This window comes from Alternaria arborescens, assembly GCF_004154835.1.
Source record: "Alternaria arborescens strain FERA 675 chromosome Unknown contig_9, whole genome shotgun sequence".
NCBI classification, from domain to species: Eukaryota; Fungi; Ascomycota; class Dothideomycetes; order Pleosporales; family Pleosporaceae; genus Alternaria; species Alternaria arborescens.
In genome coordinates, this window is record NW_021167864.1 from 299,781 (window position 1) to 322,945 (window position 23,165).

The 23,165-nt window shown below is 51.8% G+C and overlaps 10 protein-coding genes across 10 annotated transcripts; 4 read left to right on the top strand and 6 right to left on the bottom strand.

Annotated features, from left to right (window-relative positions):
- Positions 1 to 16: 16 nt before the first annotated feature.
- Positions 17 to 6,221, bottom strand: AA0111_g4770 (Pof6 interactor protein 1; the record flags this gene model as incomplete). Its single annotated transcript, XM_028650809.1, has 3 exons — positions 17 to 1,507; positions 1,555 to 3,363; positions 3,414 to 6,221. 3 exons carry the CDS (start codon positions 6,219 to 6,221, stop codon positions 17 to 19), a joined length of 6,108 nt encoding a protein of 2,035 aa, XP_028507492.1.
- Positions 6,222 to 6,429: 208 nt separating this feature from the next.
- On the top strand, positions 6,430 to 7,399 carry AA0111_g4771 (hypothetical protein; the record flags this gene model as incomplete). The annotated part of the gene is made up of 2 exons (XM_028650810.1): positions 6,430 to 6,584; positions 6,631 to 7,399. 2 exons carry the CDS (start codon positions 6,430 to 6,432, stop codon positions 7,397 to 7,399), a joined length of 924 nt encoding a protein of 307 aa, XP_028507493.1.
- Positions 7,400 to 7,618: 219 nt separating this feature from the next.
- AA0111_g4772 (hypothetical protein) lies at positions 7,619 to 8,022 on the bottom strand (the record flags this gene model as incomplete). Its single annotated transcript, XM_028650811.1, has 2 exons — positions 7,619 to 7,855; positions 7,993 to 8,022. 2 exons carry the CDS (start codon positions 8,020 to 8,022, stop codon positions 7,619 to 7,621), a joined length of 267 nt encoding a protein of 88 aa, XP_028507494.1.
- A 509-nt stretch (positions 8,023 to 8,531) lies between these two features.
- Positions 8,532 to 9,362, top strand: AA0111_g4773 (hypothetical protein; the record flags this gene model as incomplete). Its single annotated transcript, XM_028650812.1, has 1 exon — positions 8,532 to 9,362. The coding sequence occupies one exon, from the start codon at positions 8,532 to 8,534 to the stop codon at positions 9,360 to 9,362; it is 831 nt and encodes a 276-aa protein (XP_028507495.1).
- A 96-nt stretch (positions 9,363 to 9,458) lies between these two features.
- On the bottom strand, positions 9,459 to 10,731 carry AA0111_g4774 (hypothetical protein; the record flags this gene model as incomplete). The annotated part of the gene is made up of 2 exons (XM_028650813.1): positions 9,459 to 9,794; positions 9,850 to 10,731. 2 exons carry the CDS (start codon positions 10,729 to 10,731, stop codon positions 9,459 to 9,461), a joined length of 1,218 nt encoding a protein of 405 aa, XP_028507488.1.
- Positions 10,732 to 13,533: 2,802 nt separating this feature from the next.
- AA0111_g4775 (hypothetical protein) lies at positions 13,534 to 14,015 on the bottom strand (the record flags this gene model as incomplete). Its single annotated transcript, XM_028650814.1, has 3 exons — positions 13,534 to 13,663; positions 13,712 to 13,896; positions 13,956 to 14,015. The coding sequence occupies 3 exons, from the start codon at positions 14,013 to 14,015 to the stop codon at positions 13,534 to 13,536; spliced, it is 375 nt and encodes a 124-aa protein (XP_028507489.1).
- Positions 14,016 to 14,863: 848 nt separating this feature from the next.
- AA0111_g4776 (hypothetical protein) lies at positions 14,864 to 16,993 on the bottom strand (the record flags this gene model as incomplete). Its single annotated transcript, XM_028650815.1, has 2 exons — positions 14,864 to 16,099; positions 16,154 to 16,993. 2 exons carry the CDS (start codon positions 16,991 to 16,993, stop codon positions 14,864 to 14,866), a joined length of 2,076 nt encoding a protein of 691 aa, XP_028507490.1.
- A 536-nt stretch (positions 16,994 to 17,529) lies between these two features.
- AA0111_g4777 (hypothetical protein) lies at positions 17,530 to 18,225 on the bottom strand (the record flags this gene model as incomplete). The annotated part of the gene is made up of 3 exons (XM_028650816.1): positions 17,530 to 17,704; positions 17,758 to 18,146; positions 18,199 to 18,225. 3 exons carry the CDS (start codon positions 18,223 to 18,225, stop codon positions 17,530 to 17,532), a joined length of 591 nt encoding a protein of 196 aa, XP_028507491.1.
- A 408-nt stretch (positions 18,226 to 18,633) lies between these two features.
- On the top strand, positions 18,634 to 19,224 carry AA0111_g4778 (hypothetical protein; the record flags this gene model as incomplete). Its single annotated transcript, XM_028650817.1, has 3 exons — positions 18,634 to 18,652; positions 18,701 to 18,813; positions 18,892 to 19,224. The coding sequence occupies 3 exons, from the start codon at positions 18,634 to 18,636 to the stop codon at positions 19,222 to 19,224; spliced, it is 465 nt and encodes a 154-aa protein (XP_028507496.1).
- An 849-nt stretch (positions 19,225 to 20,073) lies between these two features.
- AA0111_g4779 (hypothetical protein) lies at positions 20,074 to 21,625 on the top strand (the record flags this gene model as incomplete). The annotated part of the gene is made up of 3 exons (XM_028650818.1): positions 20,074 to 20,223; positions 20,309 to 20,835; positions 20,884 to 21,625. 3 exons carry the CDS (start codon positions 20,074 to 20,076, stop codon positions 21,623 to 21,625), a joined length of 1,419 nt encoding a protein of 472 aa, XP_028507497.1.
- Positions 21,626 to 23,165: the final 1,540 nt, after the last annotated feature.

The following is a 23,165-nucleotide window of genomic DNA, read 5'->3' on the forward strand; positions in this document are numbered from 1 at the left end:
CAAGGTCAGCCCCGAATTACGAGCCAAAGTCCATCTTGAGCGCAATCTTCGGCATGCCATCATCCTCCCTACTCGCCTCCTGCCTTCTCGGCCCTTGCCCACTCTTCAATACACTTTCCATGAAACTTCTCTGCTCGGTGTCTAATCCAGTCACCACACCCCTGAATGCTTGTTGATCCGCACTAGCGATTTCCAGCAACCGCGCCGCAGTTTCCTGGCTAGCCTTGGGCTCCTTCCGCGCTCGTGCTAGCAAAGCAGGTATTATAATCTTAGTTGCAGTCTGTCGCTGTGATGGTTGGGGCAATGTGGAGATGAATGTGACAAGAGTCTGTGCGAGAGTTGTACGTGAATCGTCGAGGCCCTCAACATCAGATGGTGATGCGATGAACGAAAGGGTCGGTGGAAGTATAAGCTTTGCGATGCTTGTCTCGAGAGCACCCTTCTTGGGTAAAAGGAGGAGTGAGCGACAGCAACCTGCTGCTACCTTGCTTGTTGTTACGGTGCCGAGACAGTCGAACAGGTCATCAATGAAGCGCTTGACGAGTGGGTCGTCGGGCGAAAACGCAGAGGCTACAGAGCTCAGTAAGATTGTAGTCGCAAGAATCGTATTCTTCTCGCATGCAAGGGCGGCATCAAACTCGCGTTGTTGCGCGTATCTCAAAATTGCAAGGAAGCGCGCTAATGTTGCACGAAGTTGCTTGCTAGTATCGTCCGTACCTTCGGCATGTGGCGCAAGGCTGGTGATGAAGCGCTTGAAAATCGGGAGTGCTTGCGGAACGACTGTTGTTTGACATGCTCCGGTGCTTAGTATAGTTGCAAAGATGTGAAGGATGCAAGCGTGGAGGTCGGCTTTGATGATCGACGGGAAAACTTGCGCGGCGTCCACGAGCGCGGATAGGGCAGTTGTCAGCAGAGCGACTGCCTCCTCATTCATCTCGTGGCGTGCTTTTGCTTTGCTATCTTCTAACCCAGGTACTAGTCCGGACAGTACCAGTACCATAATCTTGGTCAATTCGAACAGCTGATCAATATCTTCAGAAAGATGCTCATCAGCAGCGGCAGCTCCCTGGTCTCTCCGCGCAGATGGATGGCCAAGGCACAAATTCCGTGTAATCTCAACAATGACCGTCTGAACTGTCAAACCCTCGGTGAGCACCAAGCGATCGAGCATATCCATAGTTTCCGAGAAGATAACTTCCCTGTAGATTGCATGACCGGATACTGACGGTCGTAGGATCTTCTTCAGTGCCTGGAGAATCTCCAATATCTGCTCCTTGGAAGCCTGCAGGTCACCTGGACGACCCGCTAATGCTTCAAAGGCGAGTCCAAAGAGCACAAAGAAGAAGGCGACGGGCTCGTCGCGGTAATTGATGTGACCAGACTTTCCATTAGGCGCAGTTTCGGACAGTTCGGTTTTGCCATCTAAGGCGTCGAAGACAAACTCGCTGTCTTCGTCGATAAGGCTGGCGATGGCGTCTACCAGGTTTAGCCAGGTATCTTGGTAAAACTGCAGTATATTAGCACGTGTTGGACATCGTCAACGGCTGAGTGTACCTTCAATAGTGTCTCGCGGTTAAGCGCTGCATAGATCGTGTCGAGACTTCCAGACAGCGAGGCAGAGCCCATGGAAGAGGAGATGTCAGGCTCGAACCTCAGACGGGCATACTCTCGTAGCGATGCCAGCCAGAGAGGAGTTAGTTTCGCAATATGTGGCTTCAATACATCCACCAAATAGCTCTGCTCAGCGCTCGCAATCTGTAGCTCAGCCCAGGCGGAGAAGACCGCCATCTTAACCATGACTTGTGCATTGGAACTGAGACCCTTGAGATCGCCGATAGCTGCAGTTTCTGATTCGCTAGAGAAGTTCTCAAGCGCTGAGACAAGCAGCTTGAGGATACGACCCATTCTATCTACATCGGTTACGATACCGGTAGCGATGAACGTAGCGCAAACGTTAACAGCTTCAGCTGCGAGTTCGGGCGATGAGTCTGCTGCGAAGGCTGGCGTGAGAGCTGAACCAATTTGAGCCTGGTACTGCTCAAGCAGAGTGACTTCAGCGAAATCGGGGTCAGGTGTTTTGCCAAACAGCTTGAGTACTTGATCGATAATCTTCAGACCGCGGATCCTCAGCTGCACCACACCGGCTGTAGATGCAGAGAAAGCGATACGCACGACATCAGCGATCCTCTGCTGTAATGCCATAACGCAAGGCGATTCCTCTCGGAATGTAGCCTCTTTGCTCACCATTGCCACAAGCTCGCTCAAGCAATCCATACCGAAAGTACGGACTTGCCATTTTAGTAGTTCCTGACTGACTTGTGCGCCATCTCCAGCTTCAGCTCCGGGGGCGTTAGATGCCGATGCGAAGCCAGCGACTTCCTCGTCCTGCAGATCCGTCGCTCCTGCTTTTGGCTTTACTTCGATCTTGTCTTGCGTCTCGACCTTTTTCGTTTTGGTAAGCACTGAGTGACAGCGTTGTACCCAAGTCGCAGTGTCTGATAACCCTGTTTGGTGCAGCCAGTTGCGGATGATGTTGCGCACCACTTCGTGCTCCGAATCACGATCGAGCACGTGCCACAGCTGGTCTTCGAGGCCAGGGTCAGCAGCGCGAATGACTTCTTCCGTGTTGCGTCGCATGAGGTTGTGCAATCCATCGATAGCCATGTCTCTGATCTGTGCAGAACTGCTCTCGACAGACCGCTGCAGTTGTTTGACGTAAGCTGAGAACTCCATGTGACCTGGCGCATACAGCGAGATGTGTTCCTGGCAACGCAAACTCTCAATCACAACCAATTCGTCCGCATCACCCTGGAACAAGTTTACGAGGGTCATGATAAGGTCTCGTGCTTTTGCAACATCCTGCAGGTCCGGTCCGAGTACGTTGATAGTGCTATCAACGCATCGCGCAATGACGGCGGGGGAGGGGATATCGATCTCTATATTCGAAGATGCGAGGGGCGCCGACTCGTCGTTGTGTGTATCTGCAGCATATAGTTGTGCCAGCATACCAAGTGTACTGGTGACATAACTGGAGAAAGAGAGTCCAGCGGAGTCAGCTACTCTTGATAGGCTGTCGATGGCCCAGAAGTGCACGACTGGATGTGGATCGTTGCCCAGTGACATCAGTATTCCGAGAATGTTCTTGAGGTGGAAGCCAGCAGCCATGCCACCGAGCTGAGAGTGGATACATCCAAGAGCGACGGCATAACCGGATCGAGCATTAGGTTCACGGTTAGCAACAATCTGATCGACCAGGTAGTTGACTTCTGTGGTCGTAAGAGCATTTCCGGAGCTATTGCACAAGCGTCCCAACGCTTCACCGGCAAGGTTCCGTATGAACGGGTCAGGAAGGATGACAAAGAGCTAATGAAGTCAGTATAAGAAAGACAGAAACAACTTTATACGCGACTTACGTGCAACAGATCTTGCATCACCTTTTCGACCGCGGGTCCCTTGAGGCTGCCAGGAGCCGAGCGAGTTTCCTTGACTGCAACTTTCAAAGCAGATAACACAGCATATGCAATATTGACCATCATAGCCGTCTTTCTGTTAATATCACGCTGCAGGCTACTAGCCGATAAGAAGGATGTCATCTGCTCTAGGATACTTTCCTGAATCCTAGCTGTTTGTAATGGGAGACATATGGCGAATAGCTGAAGTGCTGCGTTGACAACTTCCGTAGCTGGTGGGTCAGGGAGCTCGTGGTTCTCGTCCGATGTCCTGATATACAAGGATATCGAATCGTGTTCGCGAGCCCCGCAGATAGGCGAAAGAAGTGTGCGATCAATAATGGCCTCAGATCCATGCCTCGTGAGCCAGTGATGATGGGTACCAGTTTCTTGCTCTCCAGGAAGAGGCTTGATGTCGAATCCCCGCACCAATCCAGTGACTCCAAAGCCATGGTTATCCGCCACCTCCCAAATGCTCTCAAAAGTTCCTGCTGCACTGGCAATTGCAGTACTGAAAGAGCTCGTGGTGTAGTTGTCGGGCTCTGCAAAGGACGCAATAGCGAAAGGTAGCAGATTTGTCTGGAGCAGGACCTCGTGGGTGCTGGCCGGACTCAGTTCAACAAGTCTGGTGTAACATTGGAGTACCCTCCTCCGTACCATCAGGTCGAAGTCGTGGAGCTGAAGCGCGGGGGAAAGACGTTGAGACATATCGTCAGTTGTCTTTTTAGCCGGCAAAGTGTTCAAGAACATGGTTGTGTTCTGCAACATCGCGGCTAATCTCTTGGTAACATCCAGTGTCAATATACGGCTGTTGAACTCCAGAAATGTCAAGATGGAACCTAGTGCACACTCCCGAACATGTGCCAGGAAACACAATTCTAGGTAGTTCCTTTGCACCATGTTATCTCTATTCAGCGGTTTGGGGAGTGCGTTTTTCCACAAGAGAAGTAACTGTGACAGATGTATCTTGACAAAGTTGGGACCGAGAGTCATCAAACCTCCAATCAAGATCCAAGCAACTTGTATTTGGGTAGATCCAATTCTCAGATCTGAATTGCTTGCAGACTTGAGCAGAGAAGTGGCCTGTGATAGTACTCTTGAGTTGACATCCACAGATCCATGGAGTGGTTGAGACGTAGATGTGCTGAGTACGGCAGAAAGGCCGTTGGCCAAACCGACACACTTCCTAGGTGATTGTCTTGGTCCAGCAAGGAGGCCAAGCTCTCGATTGACGCTGTTCATGCATATGGTGACCGCTGGAAGTAACTGAAGAGGACACGCAAGTACGAACGAGCGAAGACAGGCTGAGGCTGTTACCTGAACTGTATAACTGGGATGCTGCAAAACCTGAAGGAGTGCATCGCGGCAGGAATCGGCAATAACGTTGGTGGCCGATCCTAAACTGTTGAACAGCGAGGATAGGGTACTCAGAGCCCCAATGAGGGTCTGTTTCGTCGGCTCTGGACGTTCTTTGAGCGCTTGGGGGTAGTCCTTCAGAATCTCATTGACCAAGAACCTTGCAGCATTGAGCTGACCAGATTCTCCAAGCATTTCGCGGCCGATGACTGATTCCAAGATGACGGCGACAAACTTCCTCGTACTAAGTGTGCGGTAGCGGTTCTGGACGATGACGTTGTTGCTGAGAAGATCGGTGAATAAACTTCGCGCAATCTCTGGGTATTTAGTCTCGATGATCTGCTCGCCTAGGCCCTTGATGGTCTTGATGTAGCACACAGCGATTCCAGCTCTTGCGCGGTTACCAGCCTGGGGTCGGCAGTATTGTGTTGAAAGCAGTTTGAGCAGACTTGCTATTGTGAATGAGAGCTGTGTAGCCGACTTTCTAGGCGCTGGAGATTCAGAGCGCTCCATAACCATGTCATCGCCATCATCGTCGCCAGGTTTCTTCTTTTTCTTCTTCTGCGCAGTCGATGAACGGGTGATACCAAGGATCGGAAGGTCGACTGGCGCGTTTTCAGAATAGTTCTTTACCAAGGCCGCGCTGATGCACGAAGCAACAGCATGTCTCACAGACGATGAAGGACTGTCGATGGCCTTCCAGGCCACGTTTTGCAGCTTGTCGAAGTCATTGGAGTTGTCGAAGAAAGGTGTGTGTCGGAGCAGTTGTTCGAGACAGTAGCAAACAGCTGTCTGTACGAGATAGGACTTGTCGCTACCAGCATTGCGTGCCTGCTTCCAAGCATCTCTTGCGATAAGCTCATCGGCGTGTGAGCTAACCCCTTTGAAGACCTTCCCTACAGCCTTGAACACTGCCGCTCGCAGTCCAGTGTAGTTTTGCGAAAACTTGACGAGACCCAGCAGCGACTTGACTGCGAGTGGTGATAGGCCTATAGCGCTGTCTCCTGCCGCCTCGAAGATGGCGCCCAAGCAATGCACAGCCGCGTGCTTCGTCCTGACGTCCTTGTCGCTCTTTCCCGCCGCATTGATTATGCCGACTGCCTCATTGATCGACTCGAAGAGTAACTTCCGGTCTCCCTTCTCGAATATACCAGCAATGGCTCGTCCCAGGTTGTTTCGGATTACGCGTGTGGGGGCGGGGGATGCGAGGTTGATGATCTGGAATATCTCCTTCTTGATGTAGATCTGATGCGCCGAGGCACCGTCGCCATCTAAGGCAGCTACATGGCGGGCGAGGTCGGAACTGAAGGTCAGCAAGTACAGGTCTTGCTGCTCCGAAGGGAGCGCGTGGAGCTTCTTGATGTCGAGTTCAGGGTTGGAGGGGCCCTTGTCTGCGGCTGGCTCGTCTGCGGCCATGTCTGATGAGGAGATCGCGCGACTTGGGTCGTGTTGTCGCAGTCTATCGCATTCGGCTGCTCATATCGTGGGGCGGCCTGGTCTTGACAGATGTCGAGTGTGGAGATGCCGGTGGATGCAGGTGGGATTGCGGACCCCCGTCTTGGCAGGCACGATGTGCATCTCCAACTTTTGTTACACGTGAAGATAGCAATCTATATCGATCTCCATGTCTATCCCAGTTCGCCGTGCAGTCTTATCTGCTATCTCCAAGGACAGCGCGATAGCCTGCTCCTGTCGACATGTCCCGCGCTCGAGGAATTGGCGCATACAAGAACAAGTGCGATGTTTGAGCACTACCCCAAATCTACAATCAGGCCACTCGTACGTCGTCCTCGCAATCTAACGGCACGCCTCTGACACAACATAGCAAGTGGGCGACTATCAAACATGACAAAGCCAAAAACGATGCTGGCAAATCCAAGCAGCGGTCTCTCATGACCCGCGACATCACCAACGCCGTCAAGCTCGCCGGCCCAAATCCCGACCTGAACCCCCGCCTCGCCCTTGCAATTTCCACCGCAAAGAAGTCCGCCGTGCCAAAAGCCTCTATCGAAGCCGCAATAGCCCGTGGACAAGGTCTCTCCGCATCAGGTGCCGCTCTCGAGAACGTCCTACTCGAAGCGATTCTACCGCCCTCCATCGCCACGATAGTCGAATGCCAAACAGACAACAAGCTGCGCACCCTAGCCGATCTGCGCCTCCTTGTAAAAGAGGCAGGTGGCAGTGTATCAACGGTAGCCTTCATGTTTGAGAAAAAAGGTCGGATAATATTACGGAAGAAAGACGGTGTTGGGGTCGACGAGGTACTAGAGCCGGCTTTAGACGCTGGTGTACTGGACGTCGACGAGGATGCCGAAGGGAGAGTCGTGCTATACACAGAACCTGCATCGACAAACAAGACGGCAGAGAAACTGGCCAAGGAGCTAGATCTTGAGATCGAGGAGAGTGAGATCATCTACGACCCCAACGAGGATACAAAGGTACCTCTGGAGGATGAGGGAGCTGCCAAAGAATTGAACAGCTTCCTCGACGACCTGCAGGAAGTGCAGGGTGTACAAGGAGTGTATATGAACTGGACAAAAGGTAGCATAGGAGATGACGTCTGGGAGGAACTGAGAGGAAAGGTCAACGCATGATCTCCGACTCTGGCCCTCCAGACTGTTGTACATTTTTGTAATATACAGTGTTGTACAATACCGCTGATATCGGTGCGGACAAGATGTATCCCCGTGCTCAGCGCCTTTTATGCAAGTGACTTCATAACATCTTAGGCTGTTACTTCATGCCTGTCTCATAGTCGCTTCTCGTCTTGTTTATTCGTCATTGGGTGCCTTTTGTCGGCCCAGTCCCCATCTCTACTCCTCCCTCCCAGTACCCAGCTCCCTCAGCCTCTCCTGCTCCTCCCTCCTCCTCTTGTTCTCCAGGTTCCTCTGCTTCAACCTCTCCAACTCCTTTGCAATCTCATCCCTATCGTACGGTATCTTGTGCGTCTGGCCTGGCTTGGGCCAGAAATCGGGGACCGTGAATTTGCCGTCGAGATTTGTGCCGAAGTAGTACATGATGCTGATTGGGAAGAGGATGTACATTCCGAACTGGTAGGTCTGGTTAGTTACGCGCACGAGAGGGGTCCAGGTTCGGTTTTGGTTGGAATATGATGAGTCGCATGGGACTCTTATGTGGTGGGCGCTTTCCATTATGTTGCGCAAGGCTTTCTGGCGGTTGTACGTACCTTGAATACTTCTAGATTAGGGCCACCCATCTTTGCGGTTTGTGGTTGGGGTAGTTTGCGACTTGCGGCGCTGCTCGAAACTTTGGCGCACAAGTGGAGTGATGATGGAGTCGAAGATGCACAGATCTGGTCGGTGATGGTTCGGCGATTAGCTCACATAGATCTAATCTCCAGCCTCAGCCAGCGCGTCAGTTTCCCCACGTCGAAGCTGGGGAAGCCGCGTCCTTCACATGCGTTCTCCGCTCCGAGCGTGTAATCTTTGCGCGATGCTTCCAACTCTTCACAGCAATAGACTCAAAGCTTCCAAACGTATCATGATAATGCGCACATTCTCCTCATCTACCTACCTCACTCTGTCGCGTTCGGTTGCGCTCACAATGCTCATTCCGTCTCCGCATTCTAGCCTCGGCTCAATGACATCTCACCTAAGAATCTCCCCAAGACTCCTACAGACGTGCACAATATCTTGAGCTCTATCCCGTCTCATCCATTCCAGACCTCAACACCACAACCACTTGTACAGCAAACACTCACCCACCATGTCTGACCAACCCATCCTAACGACCTACCACGGCAAAACCGCCATAATAACTCTCAATGTACCCAAGAAACTAAATGCTCTGGGTGCCGATGAATACTACCAGCTCGCACGCGCCATGAACGAAGTCGCAGCTAGAGATGACATCTATATCACCATCCTAACAGGCAAGGGACGTTTCTTCAGCGCCGGCGCAGACGTAACCTTTGGCTCCAAAACTGACGACAGTGCCATCGACGAAAGACACCAGTACCTAAAGTCTTTTGTGTCCAACAACCTACACATAACACATGCATTCTACACGCATCCCAAGATCCTCATCACAGCCCTAAACGGCCCAGCTGTCGGTCTCAGCGCTGCGTTGATCGCGTTCTCGGATTTCATCTACGCTGCGCCACACACCTTCCTCCTCACACCCTTCTCCTCCCTCGGTCTCGTAGCAGAAGGAAATGCCAGCATAGGCTTCGTCCGACGCCTCGGCATTTCAAAAGCGAACGAGGCGCTCATCATGTCAAAACGTATTACATGCGATGAGCTAGTAGCTACGGGATTCGTGAACAAAGTCATTGAAGCTGGAGTTGATGTCAAGAGCGAACAGTACAGTGAGAAGTTTCTGGGCGAGGTCAGGAAGGAGGTTGAGGAGAGACTAGGCGATCATCTCAACAGCGAGAGTTTAGTGCTGATCAAGGAGTTGATTCAGAAACCAATGAGAGAGGCGTTGGATCGCCAGGGTGTGGAAGAGGTCATGGGTGGACTGCAGAGGTTTTTGAAGGGCGTGCCACAGAAGGAGTTTGCGAGACTTGCGAGTGGAGAGAAAAAGCATAAGTTGTAGGGATTTGTTCACGCAGGTTCGCTGAGAGATGGAATATATGCAGGCTCATCTGCCTCATGTTCATTTGCACCCAAATGTCTTCTTATATGCTAGTGCTCAACCCAATGACACGCCCTCGGTAGCCAAAAGCTCACCACCGAGCGCATCCTGCTGAGTCGGGCTCGCAATATCCACAACCGGTCTACTCGCTGTGGACGTATGATCCGCCAAATCCTCCAACGGACTGGGTCGATGAGGCGGTGGGTTCCTCCTCTTCTCCTCCTGCAACTGGTGTTGCACGTAACTTGTATAGCGTAGCGCAACGAAGAGCATAAACGCACTGACACCGACTGTAATGGCCGCGCGGCGAGTAAGCACCCATCGGAGACCCTCGACCTCGGAGCGCGCGTCAGAGTTGAGGGCAACTGTGATCTTGTAGTTGAGTTCTTGGATCTAGCAGAATGTCAGGACACGTATATTGCGCAAGCCAGAGCAAGAATTGACATACCTTCGTCTCCATGTGTCTCTGTTCCTGCCTGACGGCCATTTTCCTGTCGTCAAAAAGTCCCTTAAGCTCGTCTCTCAGCCCGCCTGTCTCTTGTCCCAACCTCTGTCCCAGAATATCAACCTCGTGTTGCAGTTGTCCCCTCTCCGTGCGCATCCTCTCCATCTCTCCTTTTCTCGCATTTCCAATTTCGGTCTTCAATTCACTGCATGCTGCGCGGAAAAGATACGTGTCGTTCTCCACGTTGCTCTTGCTAACAAGACCTTCGCGCGCCAAAGCCATGTTATCCAATAGCGTTTGTCGCACAGCTTTCATAATGGTAATGGATTGTTCGGGGGTGTATGACGACTGCGAGAGTTTGCGGACGAGACCATAGGTGTCGAAGTGGTGGACATACGGTGGCGTCTTCAAGTGCGGTGCCTTGTGAGACTCTTCTTCCGCGGCGGTGGGAATGTGGAGGACGCTATCGAGGGGTTTCGGATCGCCCGTCTTTGGAGGATCAGGCGCTGGAGTCTTGGGCGGCTCAATCTCCTCAGTCGCGCTGGTCTTGCTGGGCGTGGATGGACTGGTAGTTGCTGTTGGCGCATCTTCCTCTACTTCTTCTTGTTCGTGAACGGGGTCTTGTGGGGGTTGCTCCGCGGTCGCTAGCTCTTTTTGCTGAGGTTCTTTCGGCGGCTCTTGTTCTAATGCTGGAGCTGTATGTTCATACGCCTTGCCGTACCGCTGCGGGATCGACTGCTCTGGCCGGCGGGATGAAGTCGTGAGATGACGACGTGCTCGTCGCGTGCGTGACGCATTCTCCTTTGCTATCGAAGCGCGCACGCGTGGCGATTTCGCCGGCTGAAACAGCATAGGCCATAGGAATGGCAATCTTGGGGCAGCCATATGGTCGTGTTGTCGAACTAACGAAGTTCAAGCTTCAAGAAATGGAATCCTCAGATGCGAGATTTCGGGTAGCATCGGTAGGCCTTGGCGGGGGATCTGCCATCCTGAAGTGGACATCCATGCCGAAGTCGGAAACCTCCATAGCTCACCATCGGAAAAGTGGCTTGTCAATTGCGTGTTATTAACCCATGTTTGGTTCCGAGTAGTTAAATGATCTCTTCTAAAACATGCAAGGCCTTCTGACAATGTTCATCTCATCGTAGTGTGGATTGTAATGTTCTAGATTGATACCGAATTGGATATGACGTAACCTTGTATATGTGCTTTAGCGCCCAATAGTTGCTTCACCTTTGCCGATCAAATTAAACCATAATAGCATCTACCATATCCTCCGCAACAGCACTTAGCCGTCTACTGACACTCGGCGTTTTATCAGGCGTCCGGGCGCCATCAGAACCCTGCTCTCCATCTGCACGATGGCGGCTGAGAGGTGGTGGAAGTAGGAAATGTCGTAGCGAGCGAACGCGTACAGGCGTTCCATCGGGCTGGCTTGGGGACGATGTGCGGAATGAGGGCACTCGAATCGGGGTTCCGGCTCCAAAAGGCGAAGGCGGTATGAACGAGTACCGAAAAGCGGGGTGTTGAGACCTACTCGGCTCTGCTTCAAAGACCTTCTGATGTGGGTGAAGGCGAGCATCTGAGGTGGTAAAAGTCGCGCTTGTAGAGACTCGTTCAGTATCATCACTCTTCTCTCTTTGCCTATAACTTGCTTAGCATATGACACATTTGGGGATTATCATATACTGACTTGCATCTCTCACACAGCTGTGGTGTGGATTTCATATGGAAGGGCCACAAAGCCAATGTGGCCAAGACACCGATGCATGTCAGTGTTACCATAAGTGCAGGATAGAGCCCGTAGAACCAGAATTCGAGCCAAGAATGCGCTGTGAAGGACTTCATGGTGGAATGTCTGCGATATGGCCTGTGATATAGAGCCCACGAGCTAAGTCAGGGCTATAGGATATGTTGGTACGTTTGGAGAGAACAGAGCTGACACAGTAGTCCCGAGGACGTGGACAGTGTCTTTATGGTCTCCACAGCAAGCGATCAGGCGCCCGTCCGTCCCGTATGGCTCCTGCCGTACTGTACGACGAGAAATGACTACATCATAGGGTTTGTATGCAGGCTTGGGGCACTGTCTTGTGGTTGCTGGTTGATGAACCATTCCTCCGCCATCGCTACCTGAGATGATAGGCCAGATAGCACTCCAAGTCAAATCAAGAAATGTGATAAGGCAAGGGCCAGATAAGACGGATGAATCTGGCGGCCGCGGTCAGCGAGGCCGATAATGAGGCCCGAAGGATTTGAGACACGACTAGAGGTACACCTTGCTGTGCCGCATTTTATACGCTCAATAACACCAATCTTAGACACTTCTGGTCTCGTCTGGCGCTTGGTTTCCAGTAACAGCCCGCAGATCCTCTAGTTCTTCGTTCTTGAACTTGGTGTTCTGGATTTGTCGAAGAGTGGTTCGTGGTATTCCGAACGAAGACTCATTTCTGACAGACTGAAACAGGTTCTTATTTTCTGAAACTTGCGTGCATTGATTGGGAAGAAGACGAATCGGGCGTAAAAGGTCTGCATCCGCGCAAGAAGCCATAATTCTGTTGCAACAGCGTTCTATGACAGGTCCAAGTCGAAACATGTAGGTCTACTCCGAACGAGCACTTACCAGATTGTTCTAAGACTGTCACTACGCCAGAGAGAGAGAATCGAATTAAAGAGACATAAGTTGATATGAAAGGGACAATGCATCTTCGTGGCTCTCGATCTTGATTCCGGCCGCCTACCAAGGTTGCGTGTAGCATCCGATATAATCATGCTGTCGAGCAGCTCAGCAATGCGTTTCGGTAACTGTATGCGAGCCAGATGTCTGACTGCAATTGATGAGGAAGCTTGATCAGCGCAGTGCTGAGTAAACATGAGCTGGCATTGTTGGATGAGTACGCAGCCACAAACGCCGACGAAAGTATGGTGTATCACACGGTGAGCTACTAATCTGAGTTCGATCCATGAGACACATCACCTCGCATGTTCTTCTGAGTGATAGCTTTTTCGTATGCAACCTCCCAAACACTAGACGTGCTGACGTGGATTGAGACTGTCAAATCGTACTTGAGGTGCAGTGGTAGTACAGTGGAGAAGCGGGGCCTCGGTTTCCGGGTATCGCAACAGTGCAGGCAGCGTGTCTTCTCGAGTAAAGACGTGTTCGGAATTGCAGTGCGGCGTGGTGATGAATGAAGATGGCACTTGCCGGAGAGCGAACGACTGTGTGGGTTGCAGTGGGGCGGGTGGGTAGCTTCATTCAGGGTTAGTGCCAACAACAGCGGCGGTCTCACCCGCCCGTCCACCCGTCTTGTCCCCATTCTCCTGCATGCTCATCCCTTCTCACACCAACAACTATGCAAGCCCCACGGGCGTTCATGCCATTACGCCCAACTCTTCATGTCCGGTGTGAGGCGATAGTTGGTCACCAGGTCTAGACGCCTACCTATGCTGCACGACTGCAGAATAGGGAGACCTCTCACTACTTCAAAAGGTTTAGATTGGTAATTATAAAATTACTATTAAAATTTCATACCTCTTGTATCGGGTAAGAGAACTGACACAACTGGCCTAAGAGGCTGGTGCGAGTCGATAGGCCAGGGTCGCAATCCATGTCAAAGCCCTGACGCCGCCACGCGCCGTTTACGGTCGCTGGAGTACTCAAAAGCACATTTTTCGAACACCGTACAAGAACTATTTCTTAGGTGTGCAGAACACGCTGTGAATCTTCTTGTCGAAGGTTGGGCCCAGGTCTCCCTTGCTCACGTACGCGTCCTTGCTGCCAAAGTCGAGCTTGACACCGTTGGCAGGACAGCCGTAGCCGCTACTGGATGTTAGTTTGGAACAAACTGATTCCAGGAGAGAGACTTACATGTACCACTGGCACTGGTAACCCGGCAGCGACTTGATGCTGCGCACTTTGCCATCGAAGTTGCCGAAGATGTTGTTTACGTCGGTACAATACAAGTTACCAGGGATGAAAGTAGATTCGCCCTTGAAGTTTTGATCTTTGAAGATGATACCACCAGCGCCGCTTTGTCTATTTTGCAATTCGACCTGCGAAGCGTTAGAAGAGTTCCTGGAGGGAAAATTGATAGGACGAGGAATTCACATACGACTGGCGCAGCGCTGGCAAGGGTGCTCAGAAGAGCGAGGAATGGAAGGAAGAATTGCATGTTGTAGGTGCTTCTTGGCTGATAATGCTTGTTATTAGAGAAGGGGTTGAGACTTAGGAAGGTAGTTAAGAGCGTGGTGTTACTTCGGGGGTAATACGGATGTTAATATATTGAGAATGTGAGCATTGAGCGGGCGTAAGACGTAGTTCGATTTGAAGCGCGCTTGTACGGCCGCAATGAAATGAGAAGTTCAAGGGGTATCCGGCGGCGCAAATTGTTAACAATGGTTCAATCGAGGCAACCATACATATCACGCTAGGCAAACACTAGGTATCACGAGTGATTTAAGCGGCGACCGTGCCTCAGGCTTCCCTATTGAGCAAACATTGCATGGAAGTTGAAGTGGTCTATGCTTTCTTTATGAAAGCTAACGGGATTCTGGTAGTGAGTTCTGCAGCTAAGTGTTTATATTGAGGCACAGCAGTTCATAATACTCGGTTGAATGTCCGAATTAGGAAGTCGTGAGATCCTTCACCCAAATAACACTATGTGGGGCGCGGATGAGCCCAACATAGGCAGAACTGCGCGATAACGTGTGTGAATATTGGCCGTTCTAAGCTGCTGGAGTTTTGATGCTGCTACCCATGTAAGGCTTGGCTTAAGAAACTACTCTTTTCCCATCCAACGTTGGATCTAAATGTGAGCTATACTTGAAGGAAGATACTGTAGGCAAGGCCGGAGTGGAGTCGCATGTTATAGACGGCGCTTGAGTTGCTCACTGATGGCGTTGAGATGGCTAACGACTAATCATGATGAAGTAATGCATCGAGGACCGAATAATGTTATGTTGCTACACTCCAGCCATCCGGGTTTCTACGTTGATACAAATTTTCAAGTGAGTTAGAGCCTCACTCAATATGGATGGTCTCCTCACTACCTCTGCAAGCTTCGTATGACAACATTTCAGTGATAGATCTCTCCCTCATTGTCCCTGTTCTCTTTTCTAGGATCCGGCAAATCGCAGTGGATGTGATGCCGATTCTCTTGTAATGATCTCCTACAGCTTGAAGGATCATGAAAGTGGGATCAAGTATATGCAATTCCTTGCCCGAGACTAGTATTGCCCTGATACCATTCTTCAAGTCCGATTCTGTGACCTTGGCGTCAAGCTCCAAATTGAAAACGATTTCGATTTCACCGCTATTCCCGTCAGTGGACTGGAAAATGACCTTTGGTGTTTTGTTTCGTTCTTTTTCGTATTTCTCGGGCTTTCTGTACTTTGTATCCATGCTCAAGAAAGCTGTGTAGAGCGTAGCATCAAGACGTAGAGTAGGGCCAAGATTCATGGGTAGAGGATCACATTGACTCTCAGTCTGTTCTTCTGGGGGCAACCAACGTCCATCAATTGTGCGTATGTGCGCAACGTAGCCTTCACGGTGATCTTTTTGTCCGCACCAGTGGAACATTTTCGGACCGGTGGTCGCCGCCCAGGGCCAAGAGGGAAAACCTTCTCTTCTTTGGCCTGGAATCTGGCTGCGCCATTCCAGACAAAGCGGAATATATCGTCCAGAATTCAGTTGCGGGACTACCATACCCCAGAAGTGGCGGTGGCCCACGAGTTTATTCAGTACCCCCATGCAGGCGTTGAGAATGTCGCTATCGTAGGACAACGTTTTCTGGGAGTAGTTGAGGAGAAAACCAAAGATCACTGTGTAATTATTTGCCAGAGAGAGAGCTGTTCTAGGAAAACATTCGTTCGTCATAAACAAATAATGGCCGTCGTTTTCCATGGCAGGTCGCTGCACAGATTCTTGCCATACTCCTTGGTTGCATACATATAAAACTTCGTTGTCTGTGAAGACGAGTCTTCGTGTCGCAAGATAGCCTTCCTGGTGAGTCCAGCCTCTTTGCGCCCATGTACTCATGCGTAGTTCACGATCCGGCTCGTTCATTGCGATCATCTCAACATCATCGTCTAGTAGGGTTCTTCTCTGTGCTACTCGGGCTTTGGTACTGACACCAGGCAGTCCATAGTCGGACGAGCTGCCGGCTGCAGCGATGATGACTAGCTCTGCCTCGGCGTAAATGCGGCCCATGAGTTGTATCTGAGCTTGTTTGTGTCCCGCAGCAAGCTGGTTAATACACTGTGCCTGTGGTTAGCTATGTCTAGACAGTTCAAGGAAAGTAGAATTACATACGTACTGATCGACCCATAGGTATCTGTATCCTAGCTGTACTGTGACGGTGATGGCGTCGCATATCGTCGCAGGAAATTTGTCTTGGTCTTTTCCAGAGCTTTTTGTACCACCCCAGACGTAAGACAAGGCTACGCAATGGAAAGCAGTATTCTGAGGTGCATTGATGACGTTTCCAGTGGTGCAGTCAATGACTTTGAGGCCAGAGATAAAAGAATCGTAGATATGGTTACAACCTGTGTGTTGGCGCTTGCAGTACCTAAGCCACTGTCGAAGAATCTCGTAGTCGATAAATGCAGAGTCAAGTTTGCGAAGCAGGTAACATTGGGTACCAGTACAGGCGTCTTGTAGAATGTATTTCCGATCAGCACACCGGGAACCTTCTTGAGGAGCATAGCTATCCCGTAGTTCGAGACATGGGGCATACTGCTCCCAACCGTGCTTATCAGGACCCCTGGGATATCTCACGAGGCGGCAGGCGTTGTACACGAAAAGGGTTCGATCGGGATCCTTTCCAAACATTCGATCGGGGCTCATTAGTCGACACAACGGACAGGATGACGCAGAGGGCTCCTGACTTGTCTCTGGCACGCAGAACAAAAACAACTCATTCCAAACATCGCGATCGTGAAGGTCTTGATTAGAGAGAAGATTCGCCCAGTTTATGCAAGCACAACGTTGGCACAAGTCACCTTGGGGGTAAGCTTTCTTGTAGTCAGCGTATGTGCGTCGGAGTGTTGCCAAGATGGCCTCCTCTTTGGCAGCTTCATCAGAAGCCTCCGATTCTGTACTAGAAAATGCGAATTCTGCGTCGGAGTTTGTATGATCCTGAGGTTGCTCCATGATATGTCCGTTCCCTGAGATCACGAGATCTTCCCTCCAGCTGTATTCCACAATAGGCCTAAACTAGACGAGACAGTAGAATTGTATGATCAAGTAGTTGGCAGAAGAGTCCAAAGACTGCGCGCAGCCTGGTCTGTCGATCAGGCTGTCAGGGTGCTGACAAAGGAGGCGCAGGGCAGCATCTGCGCTAACGCGACGAGGCGCATGCGTACTGCGCGGCTGTAAACGAATTGCATTCTCTCCGAAATGCTGACTCAAATCCATAAATCCAGATGACACGGGGGTCTTTTCGACTACAGCTGTAAATATGACTCGATCAGCTAGTTTCTGCTTCCAATCATCCCAGTCTTTCAAGAGTATGTGACGTGACTTTCATATGTAATATATACCCAAGAACGCCATATTCCCAGAGGTATCTTAGAAAGCAAATCATAACCAAGCACCTAACCCAGAAGGCGCATACCAACCTACTCTTTAACGTTATGTTCCCCAAGGCATATGCTGACGTCAGCCCATACACGAACCCAGCTCCTGATTTACATTGTTCTCCAGAAGTAGTTTGTATAGAAGTGCCGTGAGAACTTGGGATCGATGTTTACGACATGTACGTCGCCCTTGGTGGCATTGCGAATGACAGCCTTGTTGTATTCGCCCGTTGTAGGGTCGGCCTCGACGTCGATGCCGAGGGTACGGTAGAGCTTGAGCTTCAATCTAGAATTTTCGTCAGTATTTGCGCCTCCCCACCCATTGAAGATTCAACTTACACTGTCGCATCCTCACCCGCTCTAGGTTCGACACCGCCTTCTACGCCCTCCTCCTCCAACTCGCCGGCTACACCCCCTAATCTTGCCAGATCGCTCTGCAGCCTCTCACCCTCAATCTCTAGGTCACTCGCCTGCTTCGCGATCTTGAACTTCTCTGTGTCTAATCTCAGAATTTCTGCCGCATGGTTTGTTGGGTTGTGCTGGCTGAGGGTGTGGTTGTGGTTTGCGGAGAGTGTTTGGTGTGTTCGGTTCAGCGCGCTGAGGGAGGATTGGATGGAACGTAGGTGTTGGGTGCGGAATTCGCTAAGTGTGCTAAGAGATTCGTTTATGCGATGAAGCGACGTCTTGTCATTGGCAATTTTGAAGTGTGATGTGCATTGCGCGATGAGCTGGAGAATGTCAGGGGGGTTTGGCTGGTAGGCGTGTGGGAAGAGTGCATACCGCAGCCGGATCTTCGTCGAGAAGCATATTGAACTGCTGTGTGTCTTGGGGTATGCGGTAAATTAGTGCGATTGCTTGGAGTATTATCAGATGTTTGCGCGAATTCGTCTGGTCTAGTATATGGAGATGTGTATCGCGACTGCCCTATGGTGTTGATGTTCTTGTTTGTATGGCCCGTGCTGGGTCGCGTGCATGGCAACCGCGACCAAGTGGCGGAAGGCGCAGGCGTAGCGTGGCGTAAGCGCCCGTAGCCACGAGGCGTACGTCACGGTAAAAGATCGCCTGCTCGGCCTGCAGCAGGAGCTTTCACGAGACAGCCGGTAGTTTGACGCTTACCACTTGCACTAAAAGCCATCCCCACGATACCAGCCTGTAGTCCTCGCCTCCTCAGAAGACACAGCTCCCCAATTGTCTTGCGCAACAAAAACAGCCGCTATGCCGCCGTCATTACCATGTGAGTGGGACAACGACTTTTGGGCCGACGAACGCTTATATCCTCTAGATGCCGCCGATGTTGAGTCGCCGCTGAAGCCAGAGGAACTACAGGTTCTGCGCGCGCAGTACGAGAAAGAGGGTGAATATGTTGGGCTCCAGACAAAGTTCAACTACGCATGGGTACGGCTTCCCCGCGTCTGGTGATATCTTCACATGCGCACGGCACCTCCCGCAACAAGCAAGCTCATAGCATTCTAGGGTCTGATCAAATCCTCCTCACGTCCCGACCAACAGGAGGGAGTGCGCCTCCTCTCTGAGATCTTCCGCAACTCGCGCGAGCGCCGGCGCGAATGCCTATACTACCTCGCCTTAGGCAACTACAAGCTCGGCAACTATGCTGAAGCCCGACGGTACAACGAGCTGCTGCTAGAGTTGGAGCCCGCAAACCTCCAGGCCGGAAGCTTGAAGGGACTTATCGATGAAAAGGTCGCAAAGGAGGGGCTAGTGGGCGCCGCCATTGTGGGAGGAATCGTGGTCGCTGCGGGGGTGGTGGGAAGCCTCTTGCTGAGGGGTGGCCCTCGAAGGAACTGAACGGGCACCGTCCTCGCAAGTCCATGACACGCGCAATGTCGTTTGGATCATGTGTCAGGCCAGGTCCGCAATCATGTTGATGAGTACATGCATAGGCGTTTGGCGGTTTTCTATACCTTTGCCTGGGATGCTATAATTTATGGCAATTATTGATATCTGTATATACAAAGCTCTCCTACTATGCAAGCGATCGCGCCAGACTCGCACCGCATGCTGTATACTCTATGTTGGGTGATCTTTGGCTGATCGAAGGCTTCAGAACTAGATGGAACATGGAAGAAGCGGGAAGAGACAACAAGTCGAACAAACGTAGAGTCAGAGCAAGACAATCAACTACTACTTCGTTCAACAAGACATACAGGGGACTTTGCCTCCGTCTCTCTTCCACTTTCATTCCCATAAATTATTGACCCCAAAAGGCAAGGTGCTGAATTAGCTCCCTCCATCTCAAGATACTGCGGGACGAATTGCTAGACCCCCACTACCCCTGCTCATCGAATAACGTCATTCCGGCCTGACAACTTTCGCGCCAAACGTCGATTACTTTACAGCAGGCCTTGCTTTAGAGCTTCTGCTACGCCAAACTACTCCCCTTCAGGTGTCTCCGCATTCCGCTACTTCGCCCAGTACCTGTCTGCTGCTGCTGCTCGCCACCACGTCACTGCTTGGACTGGCAATAGCGCATGATAAGTGATTGAGTTGGTCCTCTTCCGCGCCTACTTCCGACACAAGGCCGTGAGTTTATACCCGTTGCTCAAACGTCACTTCCGGCTTACTTATCCCTCTCAGCCTCAATCCATCTTATCCTACTACCCTACGTCTCATCATATCCGTCTCAGGCTCGCGACCATGGACCAGTCCAGCAATCAGAATGCGCCGTCACAGAACCAACGACCCGGGCATCGCGACATGATGTTTTGCCACGAGTGCGCCGACGAATGGTATCGGGACGAACACGGTCTGTCGTGTCCAGAATGCGGCTCAGATTTCACGGAAATTGTGAGTTCAGCCGCGGAAATCAGCTTTCAGCTCGCTCGACACGAGATGAAGCGAGTATGCACCAATTTCCGCTAACACTGATCAGATTGAAGATAACAATGACCCAAGGGCCGGCACCGGAATGTTTGGTCACGACGGCGACGAATCTGACTCTGTGCCTGACCTCGAAAACGCCCCACCTCACCTGAATCCGCATCACAACCCATGGCAGACTGATGACCCAGAGGAAGGGGATATTAGCAATGTTAGATGGACAGAGACGGGACCGGGAAGATACAACTTGCAGGCTACCGTCACCCGCTCTGTATCACCACAGGGCGGCATGCCGGTGCCAGGGTCCATAGGTGGATTTATGGCCATGCTGAACGGGCTCACCGGAGCTGGATTACGACCACCGCAGGGTCAAGCGCAGGGTCAGGGCGAGGGTCTGTTCTCTGGCGCCGCACCAGGGTCCAACCCGAACCAGTCTGCTTTCCAGGAAGCTCAAAATCAGGGTCCAGCTGGTGGACCTCAAATCCGTGGAGGGACCTTTACATATCACGGTGGCGCTCGTCTGTTCCCTGGAGGAGGAAACAACCCCGGACGGGCTGAGCCTGTGGACGAGATCACCAAGTAAGTAAGAGCGAACCACCCTGGTCTGTAGCCGCTGACAGTATGCAGTGTCCTGACTGGTCTCCTGGCTACCTTTGGTGCACCACCTCCTCGCGTCCAAGCCCACAACCATCCCTTGGGCGGCGCCGAGGGTACTTTCCGTGGCGAACACACTCATGGCGCTGGCGAACAGTTCGCGGGACACCCTATCCTACAACTGTTCTCCTCAATGGGTATGATGGGCCCTGCTAGTAACATGGGAGATTTTGTCTACTCTCAAGAGGGCCTAGACCGCATTGTTTCTCAACTCATGGAACAAACTTCTACCAGCAACGCGCCTGGACCTGCGACGCAAGCCGATATCGACGCCCTTCCTCGTACTAATGTGACCGAAGAGATGCTAGGCGAAGAACACAAGGCTGAATGCAGTATATGCATGGATGATGTCAACATCGGCGAACAGGTCACGCTACTGCCATGCAAGCATTGGTTCCACCACCCATGTGTATCCGCATGGCTGCTCGAGCACGACACCTGTCCTCATTGTCGAAACGGTATTACCAAGGGTGGCGAGGGCCAGACGAACAACCCTGCGTCTGCAGACTCACAGACGGATCGTACGTCCCAGATGCCCGGCTCCTTCACTCCTTCCGGGTCGGGAACGTTCAATGATCCCTACGTCGTTCCCGCAGGATCTCCACCCCCACCGTCCAACGATCAGGGCAGCTCTTCTGATAACGCAAATGCAGGCCCGGGTAATGGTGGCATCAGTGATCGGATACGCAGGGGTCTGTTTGGATCTCCGCAATAGGGATAATACCCTTATGTCGGTTATATCAAGCTAATCTTCATGTATATGGCTAGAGCGTGACCGATTCAGGAGAAGCAGAGAGGTATTACGAGAGGCGAGACGTGTTAGTCGTGAACTTGCCTCTCGATCAGGATCGGCCGAGACTCAATCACCAGGGATTATCCTCAGCGGCAGAGCCAATACTGAAGGGGCACGTCGTGTATCTTCCTTTCTTAGCCCACGGCCTCAGCGAACAGGAACGGACACTCGTCGGTCTGCCTCTGGTCTTGAGAGTCCAAGCGAGTCTTCTCCACAGACCACGTCTGCAGAGGGCACTGCGCATGCAGGCGGGCCTTCCACGCGAAGACACTCGCGGCGATCTGGTCGTTCGGTAATCAGGCGACAACGGTCCGCTTGAATTGCATTGGCGTCGGTACATTGGTTTAGCGGTGGGTGTCGTTGTCTTTCCTTCCCCGCGTGTTTGCTCAGTGGGTGCTGTACGTAGTCTTCCTTATCATCCCTTAGACATCAGAGTCTCAGCATAGTCACGGCGTTAGAGGACCGGAGTATACATCCACGGATGGGAGTTTCCATAGTTCAAGAGCACCAATATCATTATATCACGAGTTGTTTGCACAGCCTAAAGGATCAAGGAACATTCTAGTACCGTTCATGTCCAAGATCAGCCATGCCTCCAATGCCGTCGCCACTTGATAATCACATGCCAGCCCAAGCAACCCCTCACTGGCGGTGTCACCTCGACAACGCAGCCGAAAGACTTTTTCTGCCGTGATTTCTCTACTCACGCGCCACGATACGACGTTGATGCGAAGAGGCGGTGGAGCAAAGAACGCGAGTGCTGACCTGGCTAGCGCGGCGCCTTGTCAACGGGTGGGGTGCGGTTATGCAGGGCCAGTCCGTGAGTGACTAGGTTCTGGGGTGCAGTGGTTTTGCGGTGAAGAGACTGCGCGAGACAAGGCGATGCGATTGTGTTGGGGCTAAGAGGAGAGGTTGGGGAAAGCAACGATCACAGCCACTTTCGGGATTTCAAGGCGGCTTCGGCGAGGTGACGGAGGTTGACGATGGAAAGTTGACGGTCCGAGAGAGGGTTGGCGAGTCGAAACGACTGGGCAAGAATTAATTCAGCGGATCCGATCGAACAACGCATCAACGCTTCGACCGCCCATTAGGAAAAGCCCTGCATGACGTTTGCGCGCGCGAGCGCGCGTCAAGAGTGTCCTTGTCTCAGAGTTGGGCAAGGTGTCGTGCCTCAGCGGTTGCCTCGAGTTTGACGAGACGAAACGACTCTTGCAAAAGAAAGACCGTGTACCTGCAAGCCATTGGGGTTCGCATAACATCATGCCGAGTCACAGTCACACGTCGACGCGCCATGACCGTGACCGTGCGCGAGCCCTACGACGTCGGCTACGATCAGCGAAGATGTGCTGGCTGCTTGCTTATCGATTGCTCGCCCAACTTCCTAGAATCGAAGTTTGCCGCGCGATGACAGCTTCAAATGCCGTCCCCCGGAGCTCATGGCATGTTTTTTGACGCGACCTAC